Genomic DNA, 24045 nt, shown 5'->3' on the forward strand with positions numbered 1-24045 from the left:
CAGTTTCTAAATAGAAGTCACTATGCAGTTTCTAAATAGAAGTCATCATGCAGTTTCTAAATAGAAGTCAATATGCAGTTTCTACCTAGATGTCTAAAGAAAATACTGAAACAATTATTCACGTTCTTTTTAAAAATAGTTAATTGCATATAAGAAAGAAGCAATTGAGAAAATTGACGTAAAAAACAGAGATATCAGCATAGACACTTGTAATAAAACGAGGCATCAAACTCTCTGTTATCCATATACATTAGTTGATGGTCGGACTTCTATATTTCTAAAGTGGTTTAAGGTTTGTGAAAGGTCTTGGGTAATATCTCAATTGGCTAATTTCTTTCAGATTTGCAGGACCATGATCAAGCAATGTTAAATACCCAGGGGCAATTGTCACTGCATTTAAAATATTTTATATCCGTGCCGCTAAATACAGACAAGGAAGTCGCAAATCGGCAATAATGCTGCTGGGGAAATGTTGTTATCAATTATCATCGGATAGCAAGGAAGCCAGTTGCCGACATATTCGAAATATTCTTAAAAAGTGTGTTAATTGCAAGTATAAGCGAAGTCAAACCTTTTTACCCAACTTACTTAGGCGATGGGAATACGCTTTGAGAAAAACGTAGCTATAGGCCAAAAGAAAGAATTGTTTCTGGCCAAGACATTTTGTCTAAAATGGGGCGATGACGCGAATTCTTTATTTTTTAATTTTATTCTCAACAAAACTGTTAATCAATCTAGTATTTGTGGCAGATTGTTCTTTTTATTTAGTATTTGTGGCAGATTGTTCTTTTTATTTAGTACTTTAGAGCAAGTATGTATATGTGGGGAAATGCTATTTGCTTGTTCATGACTGGCTCTGCAGTAAAGACCGACGCGAGGGTATTTAAGTGATGCGCGCGCGCTGACCAGAAGCAATCCTTAATTTGGACATATGTTACATGAATAGGTTACATGTAAAGTACTCCTTTAGATAATGACAATAAATTTGACTGCTAAATTACACGAGTGTTATAAAGAATATGTTGCCAAGAGAATCCAACTCGTGGTGAGTTATATTTCAAAGAAGAATTGCTAGATTTATGAATCAGTAATAGTGGCCAACTCAGGGCGAAATGACTTATTGGTGTCAACAACTGAAAATAACCAATTGTGATCGTTGTATATAGTGAAGCACTGTATTTGTGTACAATAATAGTTTTAGAGTTTGTGCTAATAATGAATTTACTATTGATAATAACTGCAATGGTTAGTTACCGCACGCCATGCTATAGTAGATTCTATACACATACCAATGATTTTGCAAGTGTTTATATTGCGCTTATGACTTCAACATTCTGCCAGCTTGTCAAAATCACTTTGGGAAATTCATCGGTTTTAATCTAATCCATTTATTATACAAAATGAAATATAAAAAAGTATTGGTAATTCGCTTCATGAAGAACTTTTGCCGTTTTGACTCCTAACTAAGCATGAACATATGGCTAATAAAGGATAAATAATTATTTAAATCTTGAAATAGAATTAATTATTACAAAACGCTTCTAAACTTTTTAAAAATGTAAATACCAGTACGTTTAAAATGAAATAATGGAATTCAAAGTGTAGCATAAAACAATCAGAGTGGGCACAACTTAGAACCAAGCAAGGCACGTCAAACAGTAATATAAAAGTGTGTATAATGTGCCCGTAGGGTTGAGTATAATGTGTGTGTATTGAATTTCTAACAACAAAAAGTAACTGGAAGAAAAACTGGATATATATATCATAGACTAATTAAATTAAAAGTGTAAGTTGTTATTTCACCATTTGAATGACCCATTCAAAATTAATCTTGCTCGCTCGCTGATGAATATGAAAAGTGTTATGTATATGTAATATCAGAGATTCAAATGTTGCCTAATTCATTATAAACATTGAAAGTAATAACATCAACTTTATTAGGTATACGCCAACGAGTGAATGCACAACAACACACCATACACATAGTCTTTACATACTCTCGGCTATATTACAAGAATTGTAATGTATATCTTTTTCATAGAACGGAGCACATATATGGACTTGTGGATCAATTATTATACGAACCCATTTTATGGAATATAAAACGCTAGGAAACCAATCAACCGATCTTTTCACCTGGTTATTGCAATTCAGTGAGGTAGAAATCACATTCAAATTGGTAGCTATGTTGTGCAAATTATGCATCGACAATTTCAAATTTAATCACACGAAATTCCAGAATGATTTGGTTAAATAGATGTTGAATTGTATTTTACAAAATTATAAATCTATAAAGTAATCATACCTAAATTAAACTGTCGCTGGTTTTGAGGGGGGAATGAGGCCGACAGATTGGGTATGACAGAATACCAAGTTATTAAATTTTCGGAAATCAATATCCTCCATTTCCGCCTTGTTATCGTAAGTATTTCTCTCTTGATTGATTTCCATTGACGTTTCTAGTAGACTATAAAACGTCTTTGTCCAAATTACTATAAAACTCAGAGAGTATTAACGTCACATTTACATAACCATATTGCGTCTGAAGTCTCAATACGAAATCCTGGCTTGTATGAAGACGTCTTTTTCATATTACAAGAACTCTTGAATTAGTTTAGATTGGAGTAATATATATATACATTTATTTCTCGATGTAAGAAAAGAAGAAAACAAGATTAACAGGAATGTTAGAACACAATGTGGAGAGCAAACTAATTACTTTTCGATCAGGGATCGCACTGGAGTAAAAATAAGTTAATAGCTGTGCAGGAAGAGTGACGTCATCCTTGAAATACTAATTCGAACGCAAATTATAGGCTTAACTCAACTGTAAGTAATGTTGATTTCAGAAAGGGATGCACAGCAGGTTATTACATGCATTGAATGTACATAATTTGCATAGTCCGTAGTATACATAATCCCAAGTACATGTAAGTACAGACATTTTAGCATGTAGTTTATCCCAGACCTGATTTTGATATGGCGTTGGAAGATGGATGAGGCAATTTAGAAAACGTTTGATCGCCAATGTGGAAGTGATACTGAAAAGAAGTAGTAGACGAAACACTTACAAAACACAACTGGTACAGTAACATAACAAATTCCAAACCTTGACATTTTATGAAGATTACAGGGATGAAAACCTGTTGGTTGTAAATTATTGGCTGGGTGTTATTTTGAATCATGAGTAACTGCTGTTTGTTTCATTTGGTACACAACTGGTACGGTAATGTAACAAATTTCAAAACCTTGACATTTTATGAAGATTACAGGGATGAAAACCTCTTGGTTGTAAATTATTGGCTGGGTGTTATTTTGAATCATGAGTAACTGCTGTTTGTTTCATTTGGTACACAACTGGTACGGTAATGTAACAAATTTCAAAACCTTGACATTTTATGAAGATTACAGGGATGAAAACCTGTTGGTTGTAAATTATTGGCTGGGTGTTATTTTGAATCATGAGTAACTGCTGTTTGTTTCATTTGGTACACAACTGGTACAGTAATGTAACAAATTTCAAACCTTGACATTTTATAAAGGTTACAGAGGTGAAAACCTGTTGGTTGTAATTTATTGGCTGGGTGTTATTTTGAGTCATGAGTAACTGCTGTTTGTTTCATTTGGTACACAACTGGTACAGTAATGTAACAAATTTCAAACCTTGACATTTTATAAAGGTTACAGAGGTGAAAACCTGTTGGTTGTAAATTATTGGCTGGGTGTTATTTTGAATCATGAGTAACTGGTGTTTGTTTCATTTGGTACACAACTGGTACAGTAATGTAACAAATTTCAAACCTTGACATTTTATAAAGGTTACAGAGGTGAAAACCTGTTGGTTGTAATTTATTGGCTGGGTGTTATTTTGAATCATGAGTAACTGCTGTTTGTTTCATTTCTAGACAATATTGACGACCTATGTCATTGACTGTTCTTTTATTCCTACACGTATTAACCAAGATTAAAGTTATTCCATATCCAGATTTCTAAAATATATTGTAGTTCTACTTTCAAAAACTACAGCAGCTGTAGCTTATAAACCCATTTTTATTAAATGAATAAATAAATAGATGTCTAGGCACACACACACACACACACACACACACACACACACACACACACACATATATATATATCGATAAATAGATAGCTGGATATATATATATATATATATATATATATATATATATATATATATATATATATAAATAGATGGATAGATAGACATATATGGATAGATAGATAGACAGGCAGATAAGCAGATAAATACACACCTAGATAAAAAATGAATATATAAATGAATAATATTTATATGTAGCTACATTGTTATTGGGATATTGTTTCACCTGCATTTAGCTTTGTTACCAAACCATGAAAACGATTTCCATCCTTTCGTTAAGTAATTAAAGCCCTCTTGTTTTGTTTAAGTATAAGTCTGTTTAGTGCAATTCGATTGCACGTCAATTGAAGTTCATAAATATACACAAGAAGTGGAAATTAAAAACTCCATTTTGATTCTACAAGGATAAATTTGGAACGCAGCCAGAGTAAAATCAATATAGTCTGTTGCTCATTTTCGTTTAATCAAGGTCAAAGAAATCAAATAAGTAATATTGATTAAAATATAACTTATGATCAAATATATACAAATTATTAACACAATGTTAACGAGTGTTATAGTGTTACCTCAAACTGATGAGCCTTCAATAGATAAACCATATAAAAACAAGATTGGGTTAATTTGGTTCTATTGATGTCATTCATTTTATGGAATTATTCGACTTTGAGGTTTGTTTGTGACATCACTTTAAAACCCTTGATTTACTAAACGTTATGTCCACAAACCACCATAACAGAAGTTGCAATTGCAAACGACTGTCAGAACCGAAGTGTAAAGCATAGTGGAGTAAATTGAACCATTATGGTACACTCTCGTAACATGTAAATTATCAACATTTACACGGTCTTTCTTGGTACATACACACAGAGGTCCCATCGGCACTATGCCTAGATAGAACAAACAATAGAATAATTTATGGTACTTTTTATAGGACAGACAATATTGGCATTTTACACTCGATTTTGTTTCGTCAAGCTGCCGGCATTTACCATATTACTTAATCATGACATATGGTAGAGGGGTTACAATTTGAAGCTGACCCAGTGTCATGCGCACAATGTAACACAAAATGTGATGATTGATCTGGGAGATATAACCCGCATATTCATAATATTTAAATCGTAGACTTATTATTTTTTATTATACTAAAGTAAGATTATTTATGTCACTGTGGACAGCACATGCCGTCCTTCCCCTTATGACTTGTGATTATTCATTCACATTAATGTTTCTACATATAATACATTTTTTCCTTGATTCTATTACTTTTTATGTGTGTGTTGTTACTGTTGGTTATCTTTATTTCTCTCTCTCTACCCCTCTCTCTTTCTCTTCTTTCGCTGTACTTATTTTTGCAACTATTTTCAGTCTTTTCCTCTTTTCAACTTTGTACATTGAATATATTGTTATAATTTATTCACATGATTTATGAGAATAAATTATTATTATTATTAATACATTTGCGTCACCTGTATTAAATCAAACACTATTACTAAAAACACTATAACCATGAAGAAGATATATTCAGACATAGAACACACATTAAACAGTGTCATTGTTTTGGATGGATAATTTATAATAGTTATTTTTTATGTTGTTTTATGCACCACCCCTTAAAATACAGTAGATGTAAGCATAAAGTGTTTGTTGCAATGACGTCATCGTTCCAATATGTATCGTGATGATTATTTGTCAAAATGATATTACAGATATTTATTATTTATTAAGCTGTGTACACAAGAAGTGACATTGGCAAGGAAATATACCAAAAGAAACAGATGTTTACAATGTCTTGAAAATATTAAGTATATCATTGAGATATCTAGCTGTGACACTTGCTAAAGTATCATCTACAAATGAAAAAATGTACTTAAATAGAGAATGATAAGTAATTATAATGAGAAATAGATAATGCCATATTCAATCTAAACTTTTTGGTAAGCTTTTGTAAGAAACAAACAAAAGAACGAACAAACAAAGGATAAAACACATACACGCAAACAACCAGAAATAATATACTCCATGCAGTACACATGTCGTGAATCTTGGAATAGTCTTCAACAGCGTGAAATTAACACCACAGGGTAAATTAATGAACCTATCAAATTGTTTGTTAAAATGTTGTAAAGTGTCAAAATATCCCCCAGGTAAATGGATAAACTTATTTAACAAATCCCTTTTCCTAAATTGTCAAAACGTAATCAACTTTGGTAAAAAGCCAAAGATTTGTCCATAACGATAAATCCAGCTTGATAAGGAATTGCCGATCCTGGGGCGAATACGAAGGAGAGGATCATTAGGACTAGTTTCGTGAAATATTGGGAAATTATCAGTCCTTAAATATCTGAAATCACAGTGATGTGATGTTGCTATAACAACGCTTACGAATTGGTTACTTTATCTCAAGTTAGTCATGGTGATATTGAGGTGAATTCGAGTTTATTGCTCAAAGGGATGGAAGGTTGATTATTCTGGCTGGATTCATTAAAGACTCACCAGTTGAATAATCATTTCCATGTGTTTTTTATGCCAGTCTTATGTGTCGCCACACTTTACAGGAGATGTGGACACAATACATTTGTTGCTCAAAGCACATGTATTTAATGGCATTAACCTATTTTAACTACAAACATGCCACATGCATTTAGACACACTGTAAGTGTAAAAGCGAGTGATGACTTTTATTTCCTGAAAAGTAGGTTTAAGAAGCTTGCCTGGAGCAGATTTTACACGTCTAAGATGTTTTCCATTATGCTTTATTTTTTGTTGGAAACGTGGGAATTATCGAAATGATTATTGTGGCATGTGTAAGGGTAGGTTTTGATAAGTTCAACACAGACAAAAGATTTACTTTTTGACACAAATCCACTGTGACATCGAAGGTGTACACGAAGATCAGAGTTTTTATAGTACATTCAAATGGCTAAAACTCTGCTGTGTCGACACTTTTGTGCATCTAGTCTGACGTGTCGACACTTGTCTACGGACGTTTCGCTTTCTAAGATCCTGAAGTCGGTCTAGATCTGCATTGACAATATAAGTTCCAGATTGAGTGGACTTATACTGTGCCAGTACTTTACTTCTCCATTGCATGAATGGTATTTTCATACTACCATGGTTTTGGATTGCATGTATAGTGTGCAGAACATCTGACGATTTGACATTTCTAGTTGACCCAGCTTTGCTTAGTTATGAATAATCAGCTTGTGGTTCATCTCCTCCCTATATACGCATGTTTAGATTTTATTAACGAAGTCATGTTCTGGTCCATGTAGCTTAAAGACCAGAAAGAGTAACTTATGGTCCAGTCACGCCCCATTATATGCATGCCTTGATTACTAGGATTATATTTGGTGTTAAAACCACTTTCTATACATTATGTATTAGTTTTCATCTATGATCACAATGTATTAAGAGTCCTTCATGAATATTGGTAACTGCTGTCAGGTATTGCAATCTAGATGTTAAACGAGTTTAACCACATTATGTATGCGTAAATGTGTTTTGCTTAGATCGATGACTTATTAAGCATCAAATTTCCACAAACACGGTTTATTTGCTGTCTAATATGCGATGACGTCATCATAAAGTCATTAAAAAAGTTTGTGTACTCTTCATGTTACTATTTTGATACTAGTTTCATTAAAATTATGAAAACAAATCGTACGATTTACTTTTAGCTAGAATAACCCTATCAATTATTCATATTAAAATATTTTAAGAAGTCACGCCATACTACAATCAAAGTCTGGTGCCATCATTAGCATAGCATAACGACACATTTTGTGTCCACCATTGCCATAATCAGATGGTATGCAAATTACCACCATCTCGGATGACGTATAGGTTCTCCGTTATTACCTCTCTAGCTATCTATCTAGCTTTAGAAGAACACATATCCTGGATTGAATTACATTATTTGTTCTTAAATTTAATTTCTTTTGAAATCAAAATTTGGAATGACTTGTTTTTTTTCCAATTATATATATAGGATAATTCTATTTACACAGCCCGGTTACTTGTAGCCTACATGTAGTCTTGACGTCAATTTTGAATCTAGTCCAGACTATACCTACTCAGAGTTGAGCACTCAGTATGCTCATGAAATCCCTAGGTAGAACCTAATTGGTCGAATACATAATTATATATATTTAAATCGCAATCAGGTCACAGTTAGTGTCATCATGAAAACTTTTAGAGGGAACAAATAACCAACTAAGAACATGCATCACTTCAACAATGGCATTAAACAACAGTTGTGCCTAACTCAAGGAGGTATTCAAGATTGTTGTAAACCAGAAGTGAGCATAAAATCCCATTCTAGCAAGCAAGCCAGAGTAGCATTTTCTGCTTACGCAATTGGGCGTCTGTTAAGTGCTGCCGTAAAGAAGCTATTGGTTTTACGACGATGATAAAACCCTTGCAAAATTACCTATGGTTGATTCTAGTCTAATGCAAGCTAACATTTTGCTCATGACATGTATGCCAGGGTGTGATTTCAATACTGAGTGATCAATACTCTCCTCACAGTCGTGAGAACAGCGAGCGAAGTTCAAAAGTTCAAAATCTCAGTGATGCTTGCTGAAATAACATCAGTCGTCCCTCAAGATTACATGACTACAAGACTACCAGCCATTTTGATCTTCTCAAAATCCTCCGAGTTGTCTCTTAAATTCAAGTACAGTAACAGTTTCTAAATATAAAGTCTGAAATACGATGAATTAAATAAAAGAAAAAAATGCACAAAACGGAATATTTATTCAGATATGTTTTGACGGCAAAATACTTGATACAATAAGTAGATAAGTTAATAGACGTATATAATAGTTAGCATCACTATAACATTGCTTTATTAATAACAGCTGTCATCATCAAATAATGCATGATTCAAAGTCTACTTCTTTGTTATTGGAAAAAAAAACCATCCTCCATTGAGATGTAACGATTTGAAATGTTTCGTTCAAACAAATATTTATATGAGCTCTCAGAGGGGTATAATTGATGCCACGTCTCCATTGAATGTATCTTAACTGTCAATAATTGATACCATTATCAGATTAAAGGCTGTCAAACAGTTAATATATTGTCACTGAAGAGAACATAGTAGTCTTTGATGTATGGTGTTCATATAAAACAGCTGAAATAACTATTTTAAAGCACATTTTATGTAAATGCAAATGATAGAATATCAAAGCATTCTACTCAAGAATTGTAATGAAAAAATAGTTCATTTGACTAATATTCAGTTTTACAGCTGTGTCTGTTTTCGAGCTATTTCCTATACCTGTCAAATATACCCCTGAGATAGACAACATTGAACGGCAGCTTGTAATAATCTACAATTACAAAATGTGTAGCTGTCGAATATCGCACAACAGCAGGTGATATGTGACCTTTCTCAATGACCCGTTACGACGAAATAATATGAGTCGGGCCGTGGACGCTTAATTTATGCATACACGTTTGAAATTTTACAGACAATTTTGACAACCCTTTCTTCTTTCCTTTCAAAATGACAAACATTTGTAGACTGTAAGCAATACATTAACTGTGATAGTGAAGTGGTACAGCCTGTGTTGTACAGTATACAAAATACAAACACAAAATGTATACCTTTGAAATTATTCATAACCTAAAATTTCATTGTCTCTGGTTTTGTATTAGATTTATTTAAACAGTGAAACTCCGTACAGAGTACACCCTTATATTATAGTTTGAAAATGTTATTATTTAGTATTGTTCAAACATAAATGAACAACACCTTTCGATTATGTACACATTCCTTTACTCCTATCCTGGCCTTAATTAAAAATAACGTTTAAATTAATACAAGCTGGTACCAATGCGATATTCACCAATAGATCCAAACACCTTTGTTTGGTACGAATTGTTACATTGTAAAAATGACAGCTTTTATCCCCCAAGGAGACAACATCCTGTGCCACCAATTTTCTAGTATCATAGTGGGGGTTACGTGGAGTTAATCTCACCGCAGTTATATACATTTCACAAATCAACAATTCCATTAATTCGACACAATCTGTAGGGTCGTTCATCGATATTGTTTGAAGTTTGGACGAGCTTAGGTGAAATTGGCTTTAATTGTTACTGTAAATTTGTGAATCATTACTAAGTATATTGAAATGAGATGTTGTAGTCGTGTATGGTGATTAGCAAATGTAGTCGTGTATGTGGGATAGTGCAGGAGCCTGTATTATTACAGGTATGATAAAATACTCCAGTAAGCCCTCGGTAATGATTTGAGAAAAAATGTACCCGTACATTTTAAATAAAGATTTATTATCTAAATTGTTCTCACACCCACTGTCAACAAAACATAAAAAGTGGATGCTAAAGTGGAAGGCCAATAACTCTGAATTGCCTACTTCGTTGTACACTATTGGATAAACCCTTGCATTTTAGGAATTCATCGATGACATGTTTGCTGTTTCTGCTATCACGTATCGCAACGAAGTTATGGTGACACAGATTGGCGGAAATAGTAAAAACAAATTTGTACACCGACGTATCTTAGATGAAATGACAAATCTTGACGGAAGTGAATCTGGTTACATGGAACTTTGCGCAGCGTCTAATGGTCGACAGGAATGTACGGAAGTACTTAACGTGGGGGAATTGAAGTGTGGATGGGACTATCAGGAATTAGGAGGTTTTCAAATTTAGGAAAATATATTTATCCTCGGTAATGTTTCGTACAGTTGTCTGAGGTGACCTTGCCCGAGATGTAACTGTTTACGCCTGAAGAAAAAAAGCCAATGCTATCTACATCTCGTGTGAGCAGTCAGTGCTCCACCTATAGACACGTACACAGGTGTACCTTTAATCTATTCTCAGTATCAATACTTGAACATTTTACTCGTTAGTGCACATTGTTTGAAATCTTTCGTGATAAAGTCAATTATTGATTAAACAGCATGTACATCATTACTGTTCAGATGCATTGGGTGTTCGCGTGTTGTAGAATACATCTTCACGGAAGGTATTGAACTCATATAGTAATGACATTTAAAATAAGTTGAGAATGATAGCGGTGTCAGATGTCAGGCTATAATTACATTTCAGATGAATCAGAATGGCCTGGTTTGAAAGGTCGAGAATGAACGATACTAGAATCATATTATACGACGAAGGCACACGAGAGGGCGTCGATGCGGACAAGCCCAAATTAATGTATTTGAATTGTATCATTTCACATTATACCTCATAATGCACAAAGCGTATTAACGAAATATCATTTAGATTGTATCTTTAAACTCAACATGGAACTTACTGACTGTTACCTATGTAAATGGTACTTTGCGTGATACTCATCGTGAAGTAAGTTCAATTCTAAATCCGATTCTAGTCTTCCTAGGACTTGTATGACTGGCCTGGTCTTATTCGTCTTTTTGATTGGTTTATCACCCTTACACTCTTTATTACGTCACCGCACGTAAGTGGCGTATGGAATAATGTCAGTAGAATCCTGAAGACAGCTCGACAGGTTTATGATATTAAGGTTCGTCTATTGGAGCATAGACAGTTTTGTTTTTATTTCGGCATCGACAGTTTTGTGTCTATTGGGGCATAGACAGGTTTTGACTAATGGTTTTATTGATACCGCTTTTGATATATGTCCTTTGCAAATGTTTTGTTGTATTTTAGTTTATTACATTATCTATTTCGATTTTCACGTCATGTATATTTGATGTTGAACTTTATTAGCTGATTTGTCGTAAATAAAGTCTGGCCTGGTCATTGTTTGCATTGTGGGTGTGGACATGGTCTTTGAACGAAAACTTTGAAAACGTTCAAAATTGCCCCTTTTAGTGTAGAATTAGAAGTTTAACAACGTCCGCCCTTCAACGAGGATTAGTTATTCTGCATGCATGTTCAAATTAATCTGGAACATTTGAAAACAAGTTTGACTTAAATATTTAATACTCAAGAGTACGAACTTAGCATAGCTGACAAGGATTGAACCAAGACTGAATTATCCTGCATTAACTACCGTAACGGTACTTTCCCACCATGTAAAATTTGTCATATGGCAAGTTAATTGTAGTTGTGTACCAGAGAAATGTGTATTAAGTCATTCATGTAGGACTAATTATTCAAGGTGATGTCATTTTTAGAAAATTGAGAGGTCCAATCTTTAGGACCTTGTTTGTTGACGTGTCTGACAGGGAATATATGACAATGTGTTTAATGTGTATCTGTGTAAAAAAAATAACAACATTTACTTTGTTGATGAGTATTGTTGGTATCGTCAGCCAACGTACGGTCAACAGATGGCCTGAAATGTCAATGTGTCATTTTGGTCGGAGGCAAGAAAAAATTGTTATCTTGTAAACAATAGAATTATCAGAAAAAAAGATCCATTTTGCATCAGTAATTGATTGTTATCAAGAACAGATGTTTGTAGGTTGGTGTCAGCTTGCGGGATTTCATTATGTTAGAGAATATTGTTATCCACGAGTAGCTAATGATACTTCAAGTGTAATTGGACGGGAGTTATACGTTAGAGGTCTCCCGCCAAAAAAATGGTGGCTAAAACTTTCTCACAATTTGGAGATACATGCATGTATGTCAATTTGAAGACAATTTAGTGACACGATAGCAGGGCTTCTAATCTGTAACTAAGTTATAGGCACACAGCTTAAAGTTCAACAATAAACAAATGATTTGTATGGCGCCAACAAAGTGACTGTATTATCCAGATCATTGTAGGAAGCCGCTGTGGTCCAGAGAATGTATAATTTCTGAAGACTGCATTTTTATTATTGTTCTCTCACCTGGCCGAGTATATACGGGCTATGAAAATAGAAAGAGGAACGCCATTGTTGTCACCTATTTTATTCCCCATAGGCAGTGATTCAGTAGTTATCTATCCGTGCTGCACATAGTATTTGTTGTCTTTAAATTGGAGTTTTTGGGGAGGGAAAGGAGGGGAGGATGTTCTTTGGTTTGGCGAATGAGAGTCTCGTTTCAAAGGTATATAGGAATGTTTGGGTTAAATTGAAAATAATGCCATTCATTAAATTGTCAATTCTCATTGATACATTGACCTTTAGCCAAGATTGCCAAACTAGTAAAATACGATGCATCCAATCGTAACAAGTGGAAGAGTGTAGGGGCACGCCATTCACTTCAAACATAGCTCCACCAACGTTGGTGAACGTTCTGTGCTTTAAAACATAAAAAGGTCAATGTAATAAAAAGTCCGTCATACGAAATATGTAAAAATACATCTTATGTAACTCAAAGGGATGGAAATTCATGAAATGCATTTAAATTTGCATACCATATCTTGATACCAAAATATCATGGTGACGTAACAATAATAGCGAGGAAAATCAACAATCACAATGAAAAGAATTATGTTATTCAAACGACAATGAAAACAGATAGTTCACTCAATAAGGTAAACATGGAGTACACTATACAATGTTCGGCATGCAACCAATGTGAAAATAGCAATATATATGTTCAGATATGTATGTTTGTAGATGGTTTCATACAAATGACCCCACCCTGCCATTTAGGATAGTGCGTGAATCAAACAAACTTGGTTCGAGAAATGACTCACCAGTGTGTGTGTGTGTGTGTGTGTGTGTGTGTGTGTGTGTGTGTGTGTGTGTGCGTGTGCGTGTGTGTTTGTTTATTGATTATCTTTCCCCTTTTCCATGATTGCAAGAATTTTCCTAGTTTGTGTTAATCTTATTGAGGACATTTACAATATTTGTAGCACAACCAGGCACATGTTGGGTGGGGTCAAATGTTATTTTCAGATATGCCATATAACATTTGGCAAATTTGGCAGATAGATAGAGAGGGAGGGGACGGGGAAGGAAGGGGAGAGACGTACATAGCAAACAAAGGAACAAATAAACACACACTCAGGGATATATAAAATGTATATGGATCGGCAGAGAGTGTAACAGCGTTAGCTAGAGGACGTAAAACAGAGACAACTACACAGAAACAAAGAAACACACACGCATGTGATGTATACTTAATTTTTTTCTTCGTTCATCCAAGGAAATTAGGAGTGAACTTAGGGGCCTTTGTCATAGTGACAACCCTTAGGTCACGAGTATTTTCGGGCTGAATGAAGAAAAATATTGGAGAATAACATAATTATACCAGCGCCAGTAATATCAAAGGAAAATCGGGAAAAGTAAATGCAATGTTGAAAGTCTTGACTCATATTTCGAACACAACAAAGCCAATGACGTAGACACACATTGTCGTGAGGTAGAACGACCAGAGTATATATTCCATATTTTTTGTTGAACCTGGGGCGCTCGTGCATGGTATACCAGCCATTAAATTATCGGGTAACTAATACTTATTAGAACGATCCTATCTTTATGGAGAACATACAATAAGAAATGCTAATTTTCTTTACTTCTTTCTTTTAATTTCTAAAATTAGAAGTCGTCGATATTTTGGCTAACCACCCTGCTATAAATCATGGTGACGCATTGCTCAGAGCTGTTAATCTTAACTTTGAAATAGAAGCAAGGGTGTTATGTGAAAGTTTAGAGTCAAGACAGTTATTACCGGTAAGTTCAACTTTTCAATTTTTACCATAATAAATCATTTTCTTCACGATCAGCAAAATAAGCCACAGTTTGTAACCACCATTATCTATTATCACACACTATAAGTCATGTATCATGGTCATTATTTGTAAATTTTTTCTTGCTGTAAATTTGTATATGTCTAATTTTCTTTATTGAGTGAGATCAAACTCAATTAGTTTTTTTGTTAACTATACTTGTCCTCATTTCCACGTCTGCTCATTTACAAAATGTATTTTGTTGTTCAATCATTGTATAGTTTTCAGTTGTATAATTGTTAATCTCGTCAATTATTATTATTATTGCTGCAAAGTTACGACGCATGGTAAAGTATAAGAGTAACTGGTACCATGGTAATTATATAGTTGATGACGTTTTCATGTAGATAAGGAGATTTGGCATGAATAGAAAATTATCGATTCAATCAATAAAGAGTGTGAATGTTCAGCCAGAGAAGATGACTAGTTTATTTTGTAAATAAACAAGGGACAGAACGGAAGCAATAGAATTATCAGTTTTATTTCATTAGCAGAGAAAATCAAATCAACTTATAAATAATATATTCGTTGCTCCATTTACATTGTACCTGTCCCGGATGTCCAGATATATTGTAATAAAGCAAGATCCTATATAATTTGTAGATAAAGAGGTAGTCAATACATAACTGATTAACTGGCAAAGTTACCTACTTGTGAACTGGAAACTCATCAATTGTGTCGTAGGCCAACAGTCATACCGACATATGTTACCATGATGCCATTTGTTCAGATAAAATGAAAACAATGTACTAGTCACTTAAAGCTTGTTCGTAATAGTCCTTCGTACTACAACCCTTCGCAAACTGGTACATGATTTACGAGCAGCTCATTGAAAAAAGTATACATACATTCAAAAGTATCAAACAAAACATATATTTCGTATACAAATATATATAGTGACTGTACTGTGTATGTATTATTGTCGGACTTCACATATACACGAGCATTTGATATAAATGCCATCTTTTCTAGCGGAATTGCGGCGTCATCAATCCAGTCAAATTACTACCAAACCAGAGTGACCATAGAGTTTCAAATAGGTAGCACGGTATTTTTTTTACATCGATCGGACACAAGGATTTTCTTGCAAATTACATAAAACAAAACAAGGAAACTGAAAGCGCCCAAACATATAAAATGATACATTTTATCTCACTGTGAACAAAAAATCAAATCATTATCGGCTGAAACAAGGAACGGTCGAAAAAAAATGTTTTATTCATATTCACAGTGAGAAAAAATGTAACATTTCAAGTGCATGCGCACTATCAGTCTTGATGTACAAAACACAGTGCTGCCTAATTGAAACGCCATATAGTCTTTAGTTTGGTAGTACCTAATTATTTATTCATATGCTATTTTCTCTTTTAGAATATTCTGTCTTTCCGCTAATCTTTATCAATAAAAAATTACATGTATATTAAAACTCTACGGGATTTCTTTTCTCCCTCTTTCATCACCAGCATGGTTTATACTGCCGAGCAATAAACAGTGATTTTCATCCTTACGTCACACCGGTAGTTTTGGCCGCACAAAACAATCACTACGACATCCTTAAACTTTTGGTGGGAGAGTTTGGCGCCCAGATTACAGACCCGTCATCGATGGTAGACGAAGACGAAAGTTCACTAGAACATTCCGTTGGTGCACTTCATTTATATAGAGCACTTGCCAGCGAAGCTTATATTACGCTCACATCAGAAGATCCGATTGAATTTGCCTTCAAAATGAGTAAGAAAATGAAAGAATTGAGTATTCGACTTTTTGAGTTTCGATTCGAATTTGAAGAACTGGCCCAAAAGGCTGAAAAATTTGCGGCTGATTTGTTGGAGAATGTCCAGTCCACGGAGGAACAAACTATAACTCTGTCACATAAATCTGGTCACGATCATAATGGGTCGTCATCACACACCAATGGACGAAATGATTCCGACGATCTTCTTGTTCCACACAAAATTAAAACAGCAATCGATTATGATCAAAAGAAGGTAAATTATTGAATATCTTACTTTGATAACCCGTAAGTAACGGCAATTAACCCGTAACATATAGGTAATGATACCAAACATCAAAAGTACATTGTCAATAAACGAGTGAGCTCCGTGTATCTTCAAGAATTCAAAAGTCTTGTCTTCAGAGCAAACGTGATATACAGTATGGTTGTGTAAGCGGGTATCAGGAAATCAGAGGAAATAAAATATACTAGTTTTCAAAATACATCATGGTCATTGACTTCTTGAGATATTCTTCAGTTGTAATGAAACGCTGTTTGTGTGCTTATAATTGTGAAAATATTCTATAAACTTCACAGAGTTGTAAGAATGCACTGGAGAAAATTCTATTCATGTTATGCTGAATATTTTAGTGTATTATACATAATTTCATTGAATGTATATTTGTTGTTATTTCCTTTCAGTTCGTTGCGCATTCTCATTGCCAACATCGTCTGGTAGAAATGTGGTATCGAGGACTTCCAAACTGGCGACGACAAAGCAGCATGAAGTCGATGATGAAGTCTACCTTGATGATGATAGGCTTTCCAGTCCTATCCATATGTTACATTGTGGCCCCACATCGTCGTCCTGGTAACTTGTTGAAGATACCATACGTCAAATTCCTATGCCATGTAGCGTCAACTTTAACCTTCTTGATTCTCTTATGCGTTCAAAGCTTTGATCTGCAGTATACATTATACAGTATGTACAGGCATGTGACGTCTCAGGAAGGTGGTGAAGAACACAAAAGTATGATGTCGCTGTTGAATGATTTGTTCTTGACACCCGTTGAGATTGCGATTATCATTTGGGTTGGAGGTATGTTCAATTTACGATAAAAATTAATCGAGCTATCATGCGAAGTTGTCGGGCTCTCCATGACAAATATAAACCATTCACTTACCTCGATGACGTCATGACTGTGACATAGACCTATGTGTCCAGATAGATAAGCCACGACTCAAGGTAAATATATTTCCAATTCTAAGAAACAGTGGAGATAAAGTTTCTGAGATTTTGTTCTCAATAAAGGATTAATTTTGACAAATGTAGGTGGTTCAAAATATCACAGCTACGTTTAATATTACAATTATTGTCTGTAAGACATGTAGAGAGATATATCTTGAACTTTGACCTCTTTCTGTTCAGGATACACGTGGTCGAACATTCGGGAAATATGGACAAAGGGAATCAGAGTGATCCAATACAACATACAAGGAAAATTGTACGACTATTTCAATTTGTTCCTGTTCTGGACTTGGGCTATCATGCGATTAGTTGTCCTAGTAGAGGTAGGTCTCTTTCCTCTTTGACCAAGAAGCTACTCATCAACACTAATAATTATCTCTCGATCGGTTTTGCCAATTTTTGCACGTCGATTTATTTCCGTCGTATCATAACATAACATAATGACATTTCTTCCTTCAGGTTATCATCAACCGAGAACACAAAAGTGACATTGCAACCGCGGACAACATAACTGCTCAAAGCTATAACGGAGAAACGTGTCCAACAATTTGGGAAACTCAGGAGCTCGGATGCTTAAACTCTAAATTGGACATACTTCTGCAGAGTCAGGAGGATGTACAAGGAAACATCACAACTCTGATACTTCGTCTAGAAGAGGTCATCGAACGAGCCGAAGCTTCCCAGGCTACACGAAACTCCAGAATGAAAAGGTCACCAGCAAGTATCATGCGAGCACAGGGCGGACAGTCCGTGGTAGCTGATATATCTATAGATGAGCTGCACGACTCAAGACTTATCCAGATGACACTGCTAGCAGAAGGAATGATTGCTCTGGCTAAGACGTTGTGTTTTCTCAGTCTTATACGAATAACAGTTGTTCACCTACAAATTGGGCCGATGCAGATATCTTTCGGGCGTATGGGAGAAGACATATTTAAATTCTTGGCTATATTCGTACTAGTCTTGATTGCATTCTCCGTGGGTATGCATCAGTTGTATCATTTTAGTACCTACGTTAAAATGATGAGGGATTGTGTCAACGCTGGATCCACTGAATGTTCAGACTCGGCTGACAGGTAAACTGAAATTTGATCACATGATCTAGTATTTTGATTCATCAAGTATTTGTTCACACATTGGGGCTTGATGGTGATGGTGGCGGTGGTTATGTGCGCGCGTGCACGCGTGTATGTATGTATGTATGTATGTATGTATGTATGTATGTATGTATGTATGTACGTACGTACGTACGTACGTACGTACGTATATATGTACGTATGTGCGTGTATGTATGTATGTATGTATGTATGTATGTATGTATGTATGTATGTATGTATGTATGTGTGTGTGTGTGTGTGTGTGTGTGTGTGTGTGTGTTCGTTCGTGCGTACGTACGTATGTATGTATATATGGATGACAAGTACGGTGTAAAGTGGAATCATAGAAACGTTTGTATTTCAAAATAATTGGAAGATAAATACTTATAAATTCTTTTTCTTTTAGTTTGTTTAAGTCAATTTCTGCCTTGTTTTGGACGCTGTTTGGTTTGTCTGATATGAAGGCCTTCAAGACACCGGAAGACCATTGGTTCATAGACATTTTAGGTTATATCTTATTTGCTGGTTACAACCTCGTCGCCATTGTCGTTCTTTTGAATATATTAATTGCTATGATGAGTAACACTTACACAAGAATCGAGGTAAGAATTGAAAGTCAACGGTGAGGTCAGTTGGTCAACATACACATTTTTAATAGACACATAAAAGTTGTACATCATCCATTATTCTGAGCCAACACAGTCCCGGTTTCGTACAACAAATTAGTGATTTGCATGGAAATTATCTCGCTTGCGATTGGTCGCAAAACAACATGTATGATTTACATAACATTGAAAAAGTTTGCGAGGGAGAAACCGTGAAATATTTTCAATCCATATTTAACACCAGAACAATGTTTGTATATATATATGCTAGTAGCATTCACCTTGTGTGAGCGTCATATGTTATAATCCAAGATGGCCGCCAAACACAGTTTCATTTTTTTGTAAAAAGTAATGAATCGCCATGTAATGGTAATCTTGGTTGTTATGACATAAGATTTACTCGTCTAACCCTTATTATATTTTGTATTCAGGAAGACGCCGATACCCACTGGAAATTTTCACGTTCCTGTCTGTGGATTAGTTTCTACGAGTCCTCAGCAGCATTATCGTCGCCGTTCAACCTCGTCCCAACTATGAAGTCCATACGTAATTTCTGCTTTTGTCACAACCTTGCTGCTAAATGTTTGGATATACAACACGATGACGTGGTAATTAAATGTTTTTAATTTGTTTATCTTAGAATCATACAGTAATGGTTGCTTAGGATGCGCAACACCAAAGTATTCAGTTTTTAAAACATAATAGTATACATAATAGCCATCATTTCAATACAACAAACTCGAACTTCGCACACTACTACACACATAAGTACTCTTTGCAGCGGATGGGCGTGGGGTGTCCCGGAAAGGTTCATTTAATAATGAAGCCAAACTACGTGCAGATGTTAAATCGTTCATTGAAGAGCCACACGAGTTCGTGGAGAAACTCGGTATGCCGACAAGGGTAGGGTATGGCAAATGATGTTGTCACATTGCTCTAATCATAGGCTATAAAAGTACGTCTTTGATAAAGCAATGCTCAATGAGCTCCATCAATGACCTGTACAAAACAACGGAAGATATGACTTTTTAAAAATACAATCATACTATAGAATCACGGTATACAATAGTCCAGACGTTCACTGTCATTGTCACTCGTGAGTAACTAGGACATTCATGAATCGTCTTGTAACTCAGGAGTGACTGTGGATTGAAGGGTAGTAAAATTCATGACTCTAAACATTAAATTTTCTTAGGCAATCTTCTAAAAGGCAGATAAAATGGAAACATTATGTTTCATAGCAAAGTGTGGATTATAAACCAACATATTCCAGGGGTATACCCCTCCTCTTGAAAACATGCTTCAGTTCATTATCGAGAACGGCATTCCTAATTTCGCGCCCATTCCCACAAAGAACCCCCACTTTCGTATTTTAATAAGCAAGTACATGTGAGTGCGCCCCCTGTGAAATAATGTGTACCTACAGAAATGAAATTACTAGAACGCTTGTGGCATTACAAATCAAACACCTAACAGATTCTTTGATCTTTGAACTTCTGCAGCTATTTTGCTTTCTCCATATCTTTTTTTCCTTATATTATATTATCTTACTCTATTTCATTTAGCTACATGTCAACAATTGCCCACACTATAAAACTCAACAAAGACTCGTGTATCAACAAATGCTGTAATTAAGCTTGTCAGAATCAATCAATTGTCAGTTTTTGTATGCATTTGATAGCGTCTGGCATGGGCAATCTGCTTTGCTATCATATTTTCTCCTGGAGTACATTGTGTTATGTTATGTTATGTTATGTTATGTTATGTTATGTACAGTACACGATATAACATGTTGAACAACAGAGCTTACAATTTGTATTATGGTACATATATACATACACATGTGAAGAATGTAGTTCATGGCGTAAAAGCAAATATTGAAGCACTCAATGATGATAGTTGGAGAGGTAATAACATACAACTGAATAGTAAGACGTAAAAGACAGCCACCCCGCCCCCGTTTACAGCTTTACCAATATCCTATGCACACACTACAGTTTAGTAGTAATTTCTTTTGTTCTAGTCGTACTGTATTATTTATTTATTAATTTATTTACTTATTTATTTATTTATTTATTTATTCATTTACTTACTTATTTATTTATTTATTTATTTATTTATTTCTTTGTTTGTTTGTTTGTTAATTTATTTATTTATTTATTCATCCATCCATTTATTCTTATGTATGTATGTATGTATGTATGTATGTATGTATGTATGTATGTATGTATGTATGTATGCATGTGTGTATGTATGTATGTATGTATGTATGTATGTATGTATGTGTGTGTGTATGTATGTATGTATGTATGTATGTATGTATGTATGTATGTGTGTGTATGTATGTATGTGTGTGTATGTATGTATGTATTTATGTATGTATGTATGTATGTATGTATGTATGTATGTATGTATGTATGTATGTATGTATGTATGTATGTATGTATGTATGTATGTATGTATGTATGTATGTATGTATGTATGTATGTATGTATGTGTGTGTACGTACGTACGTACGTGTGTGTACGTACGTACGTGTGTGTGTATGTATGTATGTATGTATGTATGTATGTGTGTGTGTGTGTGTGTATGTATGTATGTATGTATGTATGTATGTATGTATGTATGTATGTATGTATGTATGTGTGTGTGTGTGTGTGTATGTATGTATGTATGTATGTATGTATGTATGTATGTATGTATGTATGTATGTGTGCGTGTACGTACGTACGTATGGATGTATGTATGTATGTATGTATGTGTGTATGTATGTATGTATGTATGTATGTATGTATGTATGCATGCATGCATGTGTGTGTGTGTGTGTGTATGTATGTATGTATGTATGTATGTGTGTGTGTGTGTGTATGTATGTATGTATGTATGTATGTATGTATGTATGTGTGTGTACATACGTACGTGTATGTATGTGTGTATGTATGTATGTATGTATGTATGTATGTATGTATGTATGTATGTATGTATGTATGTGTGTGTACATACGTACGTGTATGTATGTATGTATGTATGTATGTATGTATGTATGTATGTATGTATGTATGTGTGTGTGTGTATGTATGTATGTATGTATGTATGTATGTATGTATGTATGTATGTATGTATGTATATGCTTTTATCTATCTATCTATCTATCTATCTATCTATCTATCTATCTATCTATCTATCTATCTATCTATCTATCTATCTATCTATCTATCTATCTATCTATCTATCTATCTATCTATCTATCTATCTATCTATCTATCTATTTGAATTTATTAGTTTTTATTTATTTCTCAACTTAAGTTTCTAGTGTCTTTACTTTTCCCTTTGGTATGATTAAAACTGTTTGCCATTGTCATAGTGATATCAGATCTGTTTGTCATTGTCATAGTGATATCAGATCTGTTTGTCATTGTCATAGTGATATCAGATGTGTATATTTTAGGACTTAATATCCAGTCAAGGATTGTTGGACAAACATTCAAAGAAATCGACGGCCATACTTCGATTAAAACAGAAGGTCATAGCCAATCTTGTGAGTATACCAGGTGCAGTGGTTTTGCTGAGATAGCAACAGGTTGTTGTCGGTTCTTGGGTGTATGCACTGGTGACATTAATACATGAAGGCAAACCAGGGGTTGTTAATCTGTGATGTAAGCACAAGGCTCGGCCCGTTGGTTCTTACCATCATAAGGGATGATCAGAGCTGACGCTCCCCACTGTGAGACTAGGTTACAATGGAAGCGTCCAGTTCGTACATTCGCCTCACCTAATAATAAAAATTGTCGCCTGAACGTAATCTGTTTTATTATCCTAACTCCACGATGTTTGAATTTGATTTTCTAAAATAAAACATGTCTATATTCCCCTGTTTAAGATTTAAAACGTCTTGAAAGAAGCAGCATTCTGTCAGGCAATTATCTTTGATGTGGAAAGTCGATTTCTAACACCATCCACCTCTGTGTCCGATGTCAGTTATGATTTAGTTATTTATCATTTTGACAAAACAAGAACGTCATGTTTTCCCTGACTTTAGTGAGTGAGTTAGTGAGTAAGTAAGTGAGTGAGTGAGTGAGTGAGTGAGTGAGTGAGTGAGTGAGTGAGTGAGTGAGTGAGTGAGTGAGTGAGTGAGTGAGTGAGTGAGCGAGCGAACGACCGAACGAACGAATAAAGCGGAATAAAAACCAGTTGATCTATTCAATGAGACAATATAGTCAATTACTAGGTTTGTTAATGTTTTAGTTGGTCAGTTGATTATGATTATTCAAATAGAACCTCTGACGTCACACCCTGGTTTGTCGTTAACATATTACTAATCAGATTATTCGTCTCAATACTAACCTATTAATATGATAGAACTATAATAAACACAGGTGAAAGAATGTCATATTTGAAATAGCCAGCATGATTGTTTTAAATAATGTTAATCACTTTGTATATTTCTTTCATTACGACCTTATTGAAGTGTCTGTATGAGCAGACTAAATTTCCTATACAAAGCTATAAATTATCTGATTGCTTTTCAAGATGATAAACTACCAGAATCGTCATCACATTGTACTAGGAGAAGTGTACCTGGTTCTTCCCTCATATCGATCATCGTCAAGAAAGCTTTTATAAATATTCACTT

General features: G+C 34.6%; 1 protein-coding gene across 1 annotated transcript in view; it reads left to right on the plus strand.

Moving 5' to 3' along the window:
• The window catches only part of LOC144445971 (short transient receptor potential channel 1-like), a 42814-nt gene that overhangs the window by 15288 nt on the left and 3481 nt on the right, over positions 1-24045 (plus strand). Inside the window, exons 2-8 of the mRNA XM_078135623.1 lie at positions 14561-14691; positions 16211-16735; positions 17164-17560; positions 17891-18033; positions 18170-18786; positions 19214-19409; positions 19844-20020. Of these exons, the coding sequence (XP_077991749.1) occupies positions 14561-14691; positions 16211-16735; positions 17164-17560; positions 17891-18033; positions 18170-18786; positions 19214-19409; positions 19844-20020 (2186 nt within the window). The remainder of the gene's footprint in view (positions 1-14560; positions 14692-16210; positions 16736-17163; positions 17561-17890; positions 18034-18169; positions 18787-19213; positions 19410-19843; positions 20021-24045) is intronic.

This window comes from Glandiceps talaboti, chromosome 14 (assembly GCF_964340395.1).
Source record: "Glandiceps talaboti chromosome 14, keGlaTala1.1, whole genome shotgun sequence".
NCBI classification, from domain to species: domain Eukaryota; kingdom Metazoa; phylum Hemichordata; class Enteropneusta; family Spengelidae; genus Glandiceps; species Glandiceps talaboti.